Source organism: Geospiza fortis, unplaced genomic scaffold, assembly GCF_000277835.1.
Source record: "Geospiza fortis unplaced genomic scaffold, GeoFor_1.0 scaffold240, whole genome shotgun sequence".
NCBI classification, from domain to species: domain Eukaryota; kingdom Metazoa; phylum Chordata; class Aves; order Passeriformes; family Thraupidae; genus Geospiza; species Geospiza fortis.
This window is the reverse complement of record NW_005054379.1, coordinates 569,003-584,433: the sequence shown is the minus strand read 5'-3', so window position 1 is coordinate 584,433 and position 15,431 is coordinate 569,003. Positions and strand designations below refer to the sequence as shown.

At 39.3% G+C, this 15,431-nt stretch overlaps 1 protein-coding gene across 1 annotated transcript in view; it reads right to left on the bottom strand.

The window, feature by feature from the left end:
• The window catches only part of DGKQ (diacylglycerol kinase theta), an 84,062-nt gene that overhangs the window by 10,108 nt on the left and 58,523 nt on the right, over positions 1-15,431 (bottom strand). Inside the window, exons 13-20 of the mRNA XM_031060289.1 lie at positions 14,464-14,518; positions 13,251-13,312; positions 12,839-12,989; positions 11,998-12,036; positions 10,215-10,330; positions 2,504-2,655; positions 987-1,135; positions 226-407 (exon numbers count right to left, since the gene is read on the bottom strand). Of these exons, the coding sequence (XP_030916149.1) occupies positions 226-407; positions 987-1,135; positions 2,504-2,655; positions 10,215-10,330; positions 11,998-12,036; positions 12,839-12,989; positions 13,251-13,312; positions 14,464-14,518 (906 nt within the window). The remainder of the gene's footprint in view (positions 1-225; positions 408-986; positions 1,136-2,503; positions 2,656-10,214; positions 10,331-11,997; positions 12,037-12,838; positions 12,990-13,250; positions 13,313-14,463; positions 14,519-15,431) is intronic.

The window sequence follows — 15,431 nt, the reverse complement described above, 5'->3', positions numbered from 1 at the left end:
TTTTTTCAAAACAGCTACAAAAGATGCTCTGCAGTCAACTAGCCCTGCCAGAACCGAAACACTATGTCCAGACATGTGCTGTATTCACTAGGAAACAGCCCAGTAAGGCCCAAGCACAAAGACAAGCGAGCAGTAAAAATTAAACTATGTTAATACCCATCCTCTTTGTGATTTTCACTAGAGCAACAGTTCCTAAGAATCACACCCAAACAGTGCCCAGCTCACCTTGGGAGGCTCAGGTTCCGCAATGCCATTTTCTGCTCCTTCAGCTGGCTCTTCTGCATCCAAAAGGATAGTCCAGCGATCCATAAGAACATCATCTGCCTCATCCACAGAAACCAAAATGGAGTATGGGTCCTCCCCACTGTAGCCAGCTCCCCAGCGCAAGACTCTCCCCAAGTCATTACCTGGGCAACAGTGAAGAACACCAAAAGGTGACTGTGTCTCACAATCAGTGCATCAGCCCTGTTTTACAAATCACACTGCACTAAGGTGCTCCAATCAAGTCACAGAACTCATTTGTTTGGAAGGAAGAGTTAACTAGCGCCAAAAAAAAAAATCTAAGCTGTATTGTGTCTGCACATGTGCTTACCACTGCATACGGACACACTGGAGCATTTCCACAAAAAGTGGTAGAAAAACCTGTTGTGGAGTTGAGATACTAGGGAGCAACTGAGTTTGCTGTCTACAGCAATGGCTGATGCACCTGTGGTTGTCAGGAGGAGGATATCTCGCCCTCCCAACTCCTGCCCACTCACCCACACACATACCAACACTCCTGCTGCTTGTTTCTCCTGATGCTGTTTTTATGAAAGCACAACCGCCATTTCCTTGAAAAGCTGATACTGTGGTTTACTTTCCAGCACCAGCCAGAACTCAATCTCATGGCATCTCAGCTGCAAAACCGAGTCCTGTGTCGGACTGATAAAGAGAAAACCTTCCAGAGGGCTTCTGCACTCAGCTTCTGTTCTTCCTGTGATTCTCACCTGTTCCTAAAGGTAAGATGGCAACTGAGGGCTCTGAGCACACCAGCTTGTGCCTGATCTCCTCGAGGGCTCCAAGGACCCAGCCAACGGTGCCATCCCCTCCGCACACCAGCACTCGGAAGGAGGGCACTTTGGAGAACGTGTGAAACCTCCATTGTGAAGCACAGGGGAAAAGAAAAGTTACGATGGAATATAGGAAATGCAAAGTCCCAATATGCTATTTAAAATAACACAGTATTATTGGATTTCTGCCCATGCCCCTTTACCATCAGTTTCTGGATCAAATTCAGCAAAATGAATAGAAAAATATGAAGTTGTAGATAAAGATGATTTTAAAAAGAGTGAAAAACCATATTAATCTAGAATTCTTCACAGACAGAACTAAATGGTTAATCACTTCCTTTTTCAAGGGCACAGAGACCTAACTAGTCGTAATTTCAATTGTGAACATCTGTAACACTCTAAATCCTAGAGGAGATACTGATTATGGGTGGTGTTTTTGTACTTAGTCATAGGTTAGGTATCACAGTACATTTTCTTCTTAATAGTACTGTTTTCCTGGTGATGCTTACCTTTTGTGGCTTTTCATCCTACATACCAACATATCATGGAAAAGAATTGTTATTTCCCATTGCACAAGAAGCAATGAACAAGTGGGAGCATTTTGCCATAAAGCTACAGAAAGATTCCAAAGCCAAAACAAAATGAACCGGTTACTGAAGTTGCAGCTTGAAGTGCATTAAAAAGAAAACAGAATTATACAGTTCTGACAGAAAAATTAGTTTGTGTATCTTGTTTATCTTGTCTCCTACATAAGCTGCATTTTTCCCACAAAGCTTTTGTTCTGAAGATCTTGTCATGGCAAGTTTTTTGTTAAATAGTAGTGAAGGAATGACGAATAGGCTACAACTTTCAGTTTTATGAAGCTGTAACAAAGTGGGTTCATTAAATCAAGTCATCAGTTCCCGTCTTCCTACAAGCACATTATGTTCTGTTCCTTGTAGAAATGTTGCAGCTGTGATCAGGCAAACCCTGTTAATACTGCAACTGTGGCCAAGTTTCAAGAGTCAAAATAGAGTATTTTATTATACTTTCCTGGTAGTTCCCATGAAACATCAGAAGAAATAAAAGCAAAAATCCACCCTCATCAGGAAATGTTACATTTCTCTTTCCATCTCCATTCAATTATAAATCTATTTATTTTCAATAATTATTAAATATGTGCTATTGTAAAGTGCATATGACTTTCCCCGGGCCAGACTCTGCTAGATTTGACAGAAGCATATACATCAGGAACTACTATATTCTCTTTTCTTTAGATAATCCTAAAGTTTAAATATGTTCTCACAGTAAGAGCAGTCAGAAGGAAATGATCCACTGCCCTGATCAATTTCTTCTGTTCAGGCACAGAACAGGAGAAATTTAGATCTTCAAAGTAAGTGAATCAAGTCTACCCTTTTAAAAAATAACAAAACAATGTAAATTAAAAAAAAAAAAATTAAGACAGGATGACTTACCCAGGCAGTGGGCCCCCATTGGTAAGTTCAAAGACCTGATGTGGGTTCAACAACTTTCTAAAACTGTACAGCAGATCTCGACCTTTTAGACCACCACTTTTTGGATTCACAAATACAAGAAGTGGGCAACAATTCTGTGGTATCTTGGAAGCCTGAAAGAAGACAATAAAAAGGATAAGTCAATGCCATGAAAATGCAGGAAAATTACTGCTGTGTCTCAGAAATATTATCTGATGCTTCCTTGATGCCTACTAAAAAATCCAGATTCTATAAATAAAAAGATTCAAGGGCCAGCCAATGGACAGGTTAGCTGCTGATCTTACTTCCCTAGGAATTTAAGGCTCCTTAACGGATTCCAAGTACATATTTGAGCCCAACATTAGAAACAAAGGCATTTTAAGTAGCCCTTCCTATGCATTTTCAGTAAACAGCCTGGCCAAAGAACAGTGTGAGGGATAACAGTTCTGTACAATTAAAACAGTTTCCTTGAAAAGCGAGAACTTCTTCCCAAACCAACTGAAAAATCTTTCTTTAGTTTTGTGGTTGACTTAGAATGCATGTCAATTTACAAGGACAAAGCATTTAAAAATGAAGATGTCTGGGGCAGATGGTGGTGTACTTCTCCCTGTGAAATTAGAAGCTGAAAGCTTCTTTTAAAAATATGTAAGCTAAGCTTTTCCATCATGAGGATTTACTCAGGGGTGCCAGTATCTTGTGACTTACTGAAGCTGCTGCTGAAGGGACCGTCAAAGCCTCCAGAAACTGCAAAGGAAGCCACTGGACATGGCAGAGATGTGATTTCCTGGGGCACTCCATGGACTGCATAGGAAGAATATCTGCAGCCTCACTGGAGGTCAAAATTTCCAGCCAACATATGCACCTTGGGACTAGTGCTCACCCAGCCTGTCCGCTCATAAATAGTTCTGTAAAATGATTTCTAACTAGTTCTAGAAAGATTAGGAATCACCAGCACACTTTTCATCCATCCTGCCACAAGGCAGGGGCGCAGGTACATGACAGAAAAGTCCACTGGACGTTTCAACAACTGCACCTCTAAACAGAAATGTTTGCCATGGTCCCTAAGTTGTGGTAATTTTTATTTACAAATTGGACAGCATTCAGGGAACAGCAATTTGTCACGCAGCTGACCGGATGGATTCAGGGAACAGAACAACAGTGCTAAATATAAGTCAATTTAGACAAGAATGATTCAGGGGTCGGTGAGGCAGCAGCATGACTGCAGCGTGCAAGCATGTGGAGAGATACCAACAGCTACAGACGGGAGGAGGCGGCACCCAGAGAGCCTTTCAGCTGCTGTCTGTGAGCAACCACCAGAGACTATGATCTGAGGCGAACAACAGAGAAATCGGGTCAAATTTATGAGTTGTATTTGTGGGGATGAAAAATGGAGTCTGACACTGAGATACCCCACACCTGTGACCTGATTTAGGCACTTTACAAACAAATGATTGTTTGGGTCTTTACAGTACTTGGGAGATTTCTTCTAATTTTCTGTTCTTAGAAGAGCTGGGTGCTAATCCTCTGTAAGTCACACCCTGCCAGATGTGTCAAGATGCTGACAAACATATAAAAATCGTTTTTCTCTAACACTGTCTGCATGAGAAATGCGCTCTGCCATCCAGTGTGACTCGTCTCTTGATAAAGAGAAAACACATTGAGAAGAGGAACACTAAGCAGGTATAAAAGCTGGTGAAGTAGGCACACGCTGACCCCTTCTATACTCATCCTTCAAGACATTCAGTTTGAAAATTTATCTGTTTTCTTGAAAAACAAATGAGCCAAACAAGGGCTGTTTTGGGGGACATACAGCCAAAAGAACCTCAGTGTTTTATTTTACTGGAAAGTTCCACTGCAGACAAAAGAAGTAGGTTGATGATAAAGAGGCTGAAAGCTGTACACACAGCTCTCTCCAAAAGTACCACCTCCATGCTAGACTGACAACTGAAGTCAAAACACCTTTGGCCTCTACATTTAGGCCTTATTGGAAAGGGGGAAGCAATTACTCAAAGCATGCCCAACACATAACAAGGGTAATATATTCCTTTATGTTAAGCCTATGGAAAGGATATTTGTAGGCAGTAAAGGAAGTCTATGGAACATAATGCATGCCACTGTCACAAAAGCACAACAGCTCAAGGATCCATGCATCCCAAATAGACAAGTGTATTTTGTCCCTTGAGCTACTCAAGCATTAATGGAAGAGTAAGCAGAGATCTGGTGTTTTCAGAAGCAAAGGCCATCTTGTTACTCCATCAGTTCCTGCACCATCATCTGCCATATCCCACTTAGAATAGCCCTTCGATAATGACAGAATCATCAAGCTTGGAAGAAAACTTTAGGATCGTCAAGTCCAACCACCCACCCAGCACTGCCACTGTAACACCTAAACCACTCAACCACATCACCAGCACCAGATCCAAATGCCTCTTGGCATAAACACCTGCAGGAACGGTCCCTGGGAAACCTTCTCATTGCAGGCCTGGCAGGAGAGACTGACCCCCACCTCACTACACTCTCCTTTCAGGGAATTTTAGAGAGCAATGGGTTCAGCCCTGACCCTCCTCTTCTGGACACTAAACAACCCCAGCTCTCCCAGCTAGTTCTCATAAGACATGTTTTCTGGTCCTTTCGTGAGCCTTGTTCCCTTCTCTGGACACACTCCAGCACATCAATGTCCTTTTTGAAATGAGTGGCCCAGAACGGGACACAGAACTCAAGGTGTGGCCTCACCAGTGCTGGGTACAGGGGGACAATCACTGCCCTGGTCCTGCTGGCCACACTATTGCAGATATGGGCCAGGATGCCAAGAAGGCCACCAGGGCACACTCCTGACTCATGTTCAGCCAGATGTTGACCAGCATCCCCAGCATCCCCTTTTGTGCTTTCCAGCCACTCTCCCCAGCCTGTAGTGCTGTATGGGGTTAAATCCCACGAGTAACAGAAGGCAGAGCAGCTCTGAAAGGAAACATCATCTCCCATGGGGTAACAGAGCACATTGTTCCCTTCCAGCACTCCTTGTCCAGCTTTTACTCTGCCCTACCCTCTTTCCCATCCACTTCCCCTTTCTTCCTCTTCAGAGCTTTTTAAATACATAAATTTATCTCCAGCCATTTCAATTTTCTGAACAAAACGAGCAACCTGAAACCTCAGGCTTGGTATAATGCCTGTAAACTTGTGGGGTTTAAAAAAAGGGGGTTAAGAGTATAATAAAAAGAAAATAATATGAAGTTCTGCAGCTCGAAGTGACAAAAACTTTTTCAAAGAAGAGCAAAGAAACCAGCCCAGCTCTGGCGTCCAACAAATACCTTACTTGAATGTAACATTTGATTATCTTCTCTTCTTCAGGAAATCAGTTTCTAAAATTACTGGTTTGGGACATTTAGAAGTGACATGCTGAACACATGTTTTATATTACTTGCTTTTAGAGGCACGTTCTAATGCACTGGGTTTAAAACCAAGTAACTGAAATAATTCAAAAGCAACATAAGGGAATCACAACTATTTCTGAGACATGGTACACTCTAAGGTATTCAAAAGCACAGCTGTGTTTTGTAAAGTTGTCTGAGATCTTACCCAAGTAACATAAATTCTTGCAAATACATATTTACAGTTTCTACTGTAAATTGCCAACTGTATTTCTTATCAAGTGTCAATACTGTACCTAAAAACCCCCAAACCAGTTAAATATACACCCTGAATGCTACTAAGATTCACAAGCAGCTACAGAGAATGCCTGGAGCTAATAAAAAATCTGTATGTAGTGTAAAGTGAATAGTCCTACTACAAACCCACCTTTGTTAAGGTAACTTCCTATGTGAATCCCTAACTAAACCTATTTAGATGCAGTTATTCAGAATAAAAAGAAGATTTCAAGAAAGTGCTTGTCCTTAGAGTGAACTTGCTTCCCATCACAACTCTAATTAAGCTTAAAGGCATAGGAAACACTACTAAATCTCCAGATAAAGGCCAGCTTCTAAGAAAACAATTATTTTTTGGTAAGAGTTAAAAACTCTCGACAGTTTGTACAGTAGAGCAGGGTGCTGTGCCTTCTCAAGAGCACACTCTTTGTTACAATTACAGACAGCCACAAGGGTAGCACTCTAATGGTGCACAGTTTTTCAAAGTTCTTTAACAAAGCTCCACTGGGGACAGACGAGCGAGTTTGTTACTGGGCAGAAGAGAGTATGTGACTCACAGCCCGAGGACTCCCTTCCCCCTTTAGCCCTGGCTTCAGTGCTGTGCTTGAGGACTGAAATCTGCAGGAGGGCTTTATGTTGGCTGGCATTCAGGAAGGAATTTATTGCTCCTTTCTTACAGACAGCTGAAGGAGGCTGCATGACTTAGACACTCTGACAATCACAGTGAATTGCTTAATTTGTCAGGAGTAGCACAACAGGGCTTTAAACTGGGGCAAGATGTTTATTATCCGTGCTAATCCCCTTTCCATTGACTGTACTGTGTAATCACAACAAAGTAGAACAAGGCGTTCTGTGCCATCAGCCTTACCAGTGTGACAATCACAGCACACCTTCCTGGCAGTGGGCCGTCTCCAGGAACTGCAGATACCTCTGACAAGTAGAATTCAACATTTGCAAATGGCTGCCAGCAGCATCTTCCATGTGCAAGGACTCACAATGCCTCAAGCACAAAATTTTCTCCACCCTGGCCAGAAAGGACTCATTATCTGATGAGAAATTATGTGCAAGGTGTCACAACACTACTGGAGCAGCAGCTGGGTAAACCCCCAAGGCTTTTCTTTATTTTTTGGCATATTGCAGAAATGGAAGAATCACAGAATCATAAAAGTTGGAAAAAGACCTGTTACATCATCAATTCCAACCTTTGACTGAATACCACTTGTTGACTAGACCACAGCACTAAGTGCCATGTCCAGTCACTTCTTGAACACCTCCAGGGATTGGTGACCGCACTGCTTCCCGGAGTACTCCATGCCAATCCTTGAAAACCCTTCCAGCAAAAGTGAAAAAGTTGACAACCCTTTCAGAAGGGTGAAAAGCAGCCACTCATGTTTTGGCTAAAATGCTCATTTAACTACAATGCTTTTAAGATGTAAATATTTGTGTGAGGATTTAGTAGAATGAATGAAATGGAAAGTTTCATCTATTTGGGAACCTTCTACACATTTTCCCACTACTCTTAACAAATCTAAATGCAGTATTATCAGAGGGCACTCCACTAGTAAAATGCATTCCTGATAAAGCCACAAAAACCTGTGGTGATTTTGGCCTCAAACAACTGTCTGCTGACTTCCTTGCTCGCCTGTGCTGCAAAAGAAGTTCTGTTAAATTAGTTCTGAATTGAAAGATTTAGTCCTGCAATGTCTTTCACCTTGACTTGATACCAAAGAGTGAAACCAAACTGTCCCCAAAGTTCCTTACACACAGCAGCCAAACAGCTTTATAATATACTGCACTTTTTTTTTCACTCTCCAGTGAAGAGAGTATTTTCATTTATTTGAATACTGTGAAATGAAAAAGTGTTTGATTAAATTCCTAAAGGCCTGAAACAGCAAAACAGATCAATACATCTGATAGCACTAACTGCTTGACTTTCCAATAAGCAGCTTATGCAAACTGATTCTGCGCTCAGACTTCTCAGTAAAGGGAATCAGAGGGTGAATTGCTTTGGGTAGACCTGAGCATGCCAGACTTGAACCATGCCTCCTCGTCATGTCAGACACTGAGTAAGCAAATCTCACCTCAGAAAAATAAGACTAGCAACCTGCTAACCACCAATACTTCTGTGCTTTTATCAAATTTTAAGAAGGGATATTTTGGTTTGTTGTTTTTTTGTTGGTTGGGTTTCTCTTTAATTTAACTGGCAATTTGGAAAAATCATTAATTCTTCATTCCCAATTTCTTTGTATTTCACTCACCAAAGAAATGTCAAACATGGCGTAAATTTAGTATTGTGTCAGTTCCTGTGTATTTCCTGGTAATGTGTTTAATCAACACACATATAAACAAAGACTAATATCATCATAGGCTAAAAAGATAGTCTGGGTTGGAAAGTACTGCAGGAGATCATCTAGTTCAACTGCTACCCAAAGCAAAGACAGTGATCAGCCATTACTCTGCCCTGGGTAATTAGTAAATGGCATAAGCTGGGTGGACAATCATACAAAAAACAACACTTGAAATATCATTTAAATTAACTCTTGGCTCCTTTCAGTGAGATGACCAAACATAAACAACACATGCTAAAACAGGAACACAATGTTTGTGCTGGTGTACAGCCCTTCTCTCCTGCTTATGTATTAGAAATTAATTGCTAGCAGTCCCCTGAACTGGAGCTTCTAAAAAATATCTTGCATCAGATAAGAGATAGCAATGTCCACATTCTCCTGGCATCAAGAAGTTCTCGTCAAACATATCCAGTGTCAGAAAAACAGACACATGTAATCAACAGAGTGGAGTATGTTCAACTTCACACTGAAGACAACAATTATAGGCTCATAATGGATTTGCCTAAAATACACCTAAAACAACTATCCAAAAATTCATCCTGTTTTCTGTTTCTCACAATAGGCACTCTGAAACCTAGGCGCCTTTGGACAAGGGCGCCTTGATTTCTAAGGACTTCACAAAATGTAATTCCTACATGCACATAAGAACAAGGCTCTCAGTTTTTTAGGAGGGGATGTAACTTTTGATTTTGCCAGTTGCATGTGAGCACTACCACTAGTACCTACCCATATAAAAACCATAATTTTGCCTTCAGAAAGTCTTGACAAGTGTACGACTCATTTTTAAACAGTGAAAGCAGGTATGCGAGTAAGCAACTATGGCCACTGAACTTGATACCCTCCTATATAAAGTTGTTTCATAATTCCCACTAAAAACGTGATTTTTTTGGCCTCCTGTGATGTTCCAAGAAGTCAAACCAGGACTCACACTTTGCTTGCCATAATGCAGTTCCAGAAAGATAGTAATTGCAAGATACTTTCTGCTGAGGTGTTGTGCAACTAGGGCAACACTCTTTTTTGGACAGAACCTACATAATCCTGGTTAAAAAATCACTTCACTCAGTTAATAATTTTCCTCTTCTCATATTGACTCACTTTATTAACATGAAACCTATTATTAAACAAACTGATTCACATGAAAGTGATTAGTAACAACAAGAATAAATCAGAGTCAGGCCTGAATTTGTGAAAGGACTCTCGGACTAACTCTTTCAGAAGACTATGTTCTTCTGAGATACTCAAGGGGTAAACAAGGTCAAATTGCCTCTGCTACAGAATGGGGGAAATGAAGATAATATCACTGTGAAAATAAGCAGAAGTGTTTTACCTTACAGTTAATGAGGAAACACATTTAGCTCCCATACCAAAGTTTGTAAGCATTTTAAGACATACCAGCTGAAACTGAAACTCCATTTAACATTTTGATTGTTGAAAGAAACAAAAGAGAAAGAAAATTTGTTTTCCTCTTCTTTATAGTTGTACAGTTAGGCAGCTGTAGATTTACAGTTGAACAATAACAGGACAAATTACTTAACTCACTGAATATATCACATACATGAAGTACAGGCTCTGAAGTAGGTTGGTTTTTTTTGTCACATGGCCTATTTGAATAAAACGTATTTTCATTTAGTTCTACCAGAAAGAGTTTTAAGGCCGTAGATTTTTTCTTTTAAAGACATTTTTAAATTCAAACCTGTCTCTTACCATTACTGCAGGAATCACCACAGCATTCAGAGGCTTGTCATTGACAACAGTATCTTTAACTAGCATATATATTCTTTCAGCTTCAGAAAAACATGAAATTTGGAGTACAACAGCACCTGTAAAGAGGCATTAGAAACACTTTTAAAGAAATACTTTTGATATTATCTATTATTATTATTAGAAAATAAGACTCATATTACAGCAAAAGTCTACTCAGTTTACTGAGGCCGTTATTCAGCAAAACTTATTCTGCGGTCGTTTGTTATCAGCTGAATTGTGTCGTTATGTTTTCAAACCTTCCTACCCTCAGATATTTGTAAAAGCAAAGCAACTTAAAGACAAGAACTGCAGCACAGAACTAATGCATATTTAAAGATTTCCTTTGAGCTTCAGGGGTAGGGCCTATTTGCATACTCTTCATCATTACTAACATTCTGTTCTCATTGTGTACAAGTGACAGAGGTATCAGGTTTCATTTGGTATCCAATTATTAAAAATCCAGTAGTTCTGTTCATTAACAATATCTCAGTAAGAATTACTGCAAGCAAATATTCGGGCTGATAATCAAGTTTAGATCTTTATGTTGGCTTAGGTTCTGAATGGAGAAGCTGGGTAAGAAGGGAAGACAAAAGAGAAATAACAAAATAAATACTGACAAGTTAATGTAAAGTAAGATATTTGGTGAGGAGGAAAACAGGGCAGGGTAGGAAAAAAATGCAAAATGGACAGTACATGAGATGTAGGCTGGTAACATAACCTGGCTGTGACAAAACAGGAGAGTTAGGAAATTAGGAGAACTACAAAAATACAAACATAAGAAGAAAGTGGCAATAAAAATCACATACAAGCAGAAACATCTAAAAAGCACATGCATGTAAATTTGGTATAATGATGCTGTGACATGGGACGAGTATCACAAAACCAAGTATTGGCCACTGACAAATATGGAAAGAAGAAGGTACATCTGAAAGCTTTACAGCTTTTCCTATGCAAAGATCAAAATCAATCAGTATCAATTAGTCATGTGGAGACAGCAAATAACCCAAAGGAAGCACGCATCAGTCTTCAAAAGCATGCTATAGAAAGACCCATTTAGCAGACAGTGGAAGATAAGCCTGCCAAAGGATGTGAAACATCTCAACTACAGACACCTAAACATAGAGAAGAAAAAATTCCACACTTTAAGTTTTTACCAAATGCCGATCTCCACCTGACCACTGCACTAAAGCTGCCCAGAGCCACTGCTGCTCCAGCTGTCAGAAGCCTCATGGCTTCTCCGACCTTGCTGAAATAAAATTCATATAGCAAAAGCAAAGAAACAGCTCAAAGGATGAATGTATTTATTTTCTTCAACTTTCAGCCATTGAACTATAGCTCTTAACACTGCTAGGAAACAGCGACTATGAAACAGTCCCACTGAGTCCAAAAGCAGCACCAAATTTTAGTATTCTCAAAGTCAAAGAGACTAAAAATCCTTCACTTGAACAATTTTTAACAGTTCTGTTGTGTTAGTTTATTCAGTTGAAGTGCAACTTCAAAACTAATTTTTATGATGAAATCTTACCGCCTTCTGGTACACAAGGCATGCAGCCAACATTTTAACTTTTTTTTAATAAGGTAACACTAATCCACTGTTCTTCATAAATACAATGTGTTATGTTTTACCTGAAGGGCTTTTTGCTTATGCAGTAAGACTAACACACTCTGAGCTTCCAGCCTCTAGTATTAGACTGCAGTTTTGAACATAGACATTGTTTGCAAGACCAAAAATTTTAATGCTTACCTTGTGCTTGATAAACATGACTCACAGATACTACATTTGCTGCAAAGGGTAAAAATATAAACACATAAAACCTTGGGTACATTTAGAGTAAATATTTAAAGTATTTTAAGAAATTACATAAATATAATATAAATAAATATTAAAAGTTATACAAATACATGGAGAACCTCCAGCTAACACTTTTCTTCGCATGTTTACTTTGCAAGTAAGAACAGCTAAACTGATTTTCATAAAAGGTGACTAAGAATTCTTTCTGGCACTTCAAGTTTAATTCCTCTTGAAGTGACATAAAAGATTGTGAAAAATGCTTTGTTTCCTGCAACAAAAAAGTATGACACATTCCTGACACTGTTTATAGAAAGTATTGGTTTAAGGAGTATTATTATGAAAATTCAATTACACTTCTTTGAAAAAGAAAAATAAATTCTTTTTCCTGAGTGTTTGTCCATATGTGTGTGCACACACTGCTCATAGTTCTCCATGATGGGGCACAGAGCTCATGACTAACATGGAGAACAGCCCAGACAAAAACTGTCAGAGGTTAAAAAAGGCAAGAGATATTCTGTACATAGTTTAAGGTATACATAATTCTTCTAAAAAGTGATGCCTTTTTATACAAACATAACAAAAAGAAAAAAGAAAAGGTGTAGTCACTTATAACTAGAGTAACATAATTATTATTCTGTAAATAATAAGCTGTCACATCTCTCCTACAACTGTGCGCATGTTAAAATTATTAAAAAAGCCCATGTGAGAGTAAAAGGCAGAATGATTTTTTTAAATCGGGCCAGAAGAGGTTAGAATTATATTGATGCTATTAAATTTTGTTCTGTTTACTTACTTTTGATAGCTAATTCTTCCTTGAGAATATTTGTGTATTCTTCCGGGGAAAGCTGAGGTGGAAGGCCACCAACAAATAAATTTACTTGTACAATGGATTTACTGTTTTCCACAATGTAAAATCTTGTTTGATTCATCTGACGTATTGAAGTCTACCAAAATAAAGGAAAATAAATGATATGACATTTGGCAAAAAGATATTGTGAGGCAAAATCCAAAATAGTTCTGCACTTAGCAATCATGTCCTCTATGCTTAGAGAATATCAGAAACAGAAACAAACTTCAGTTCAAGCACTTAGCTTCTCTACCCTTGAGCCTGCTTAGGGGGTAACCAATGACTCACTTTTTCTGTAAGAAAGGGGACTCCATATTTGCTGAAACAAAAAAAAATCATGTTTCTTTTTCAGATTTACCTTTCTTATGTCCTTGAGTCTGTTAAGAATTGGTTCCTGATTGTCCAAGACCATGCGCTGAACTGGAGAGGGCAAGAACATTCATCATGTTAGAAAGCATGTAAATTATTATCAGGCTCAACTACACAAAAACAAAAAGAAGAAAAATTAGGGGAAAAGTACAGCTCTGCATACAACTAATTTTCTCATAAAGGATCACGCAGACATGAGCTACATCTTATTCAACAATAAAAACACATAGGTGCTTGGAAGAGTTCGACTCTTTCCAGAGTTCTTAAATACCACCCTCCTTTAAAAAAGGGCAGAAATAGCCTGAATCCCTCAAAAGACAAGCAGTACTTTGGTAATAATCTAACAGTTTGACATAAGACTTTCAAACTGTATTTCCTAACAAGTACAAAAAAACCCAACTTCTGTGTTTTATCAAAATATTAAAACAATTGTTTTAATCAACAATTAAAACAATTCTGACAACTTCCAGTGAATGTAAGGTTGCAAATGATGCTTTAAAACAGAGCACCAGAAACCACCCAAGGTTATGACATTCACAAAGCTACAATAGCCTTATGAAACAACTTCCCAATAATGCTTGCAAATAAAGCAAAGCATCAAGACAGTATGTGAACTACCAAGATATTTATTCAGCTGTGGTCAGAGCATTAGACTACTTCAAGGTCTTTATTTCTCCATGCAACCTTACAAATACTGAAGCACAAAGGGATGTTAACCTGGAGAACACCAGCCTAGCTCGTGCAGGATCACAAAACACTTGAGCAATGCTAGAATTGCAGATTTCTATTCTTCCTAACACACAAACATATTTCTGGGACTGTCTTAGGGCTCAAACTTACTCTTCTTCAGGGGCTGTGTCAGGAGGAAAGAAGCCATTTGAACTTTAGAATTAATCTTTAATAAATAACTGCAATTAAGAAAATTATGTCAGTTAAACATAGTTCCTCAAAATAGGGCAAAAGTATCAATACCCACCAGAAACTACAAATGAGTTTTTATGTAATAATGAAGGGGAACCTTATTGCCATAGGACACACAGGACTGAAAAGAATCAGCACCACTTCTGATTCAGTATTTCAACATCACCATGAAGTTTATTCTCATTTGTGTTTTTTATTGTAGAACATGAACTGTGACTGCTAGAACGGGGAAAAAACCCACAGATATCAGATGTGTCTTTGGCCAGTGCTCCTTCACTTACCTTGCTTACTGCCCATAAGCACTTCCACCAATCTGAAATTCTGGAGGCACTCCGTCTGCCAAAAGATACCGCATGTAAATTCAGTTTCTGACAGACATAATTTTGCCAGATGTTACATTATTGTGTGTTATATCCTGTCCATAGTGTATAACACAGCACAGAAAATTAAGCATTTTTAAAAAATTAAATCTTTTAAAATCAACCATGATGTTCTTCCTCCAACCAACTCCTTCGAAGACAAGAATAATCTTTATTTTATACACTCACAGCATCATGCTCCCACACTCCTAAAAACATTGGCATTCTCACAGCCACATTGTGAAGGGACCCCTGTACAGCAAAGCTTCAGTGACGAGCAGCTAGCTCATCTGGAGTATTTCCTGAGTGTCCTTCCAGAGAAAGCATGCAGGACTGGGAATGAGCCTGCTCTTGGAGAAGATTGCCCAGGAGCCAGCTTGGCAAAAGCAGACTGACCATTCCCCACCTCCTGGGACACTCCAACTCTGATGGACAAAAGTTCTTCTCCAAGCTATTGCCAGGGACCACTGAAGTCCCTTTTGCAGCTGGACCAGAAGAGCTGGCACAGCCAAGAGCCGTACCATTTACAACAATGACTGAAACACTGCAAACATACAACAGTCAGGATTGAAGGACATTCGGAGGAAGGGTTTCACATTTTGGCCTTGAGACTCAAGAGACAAATGATCTTGCTTTATATGTCATGAATTAGCATGACACATAAAGCAAGATGGGGCTGTTAAAAGCCTCAACTCCCTACATGTGCTTTGCCTGATACTTGATGAAAACAACTTGGAGCACAAGCAAATTCTGGATATAAAAAAGAGATTTCCTGTATGCGCATATTTATACAGAGAAACAAGTAGAGCATTTAAAAATTAGCACTACTGGAGAAATTGCAATTGAGCGAAAGAATTAAGTCTCTTACAGCATATATCTAGCTGCCCAAA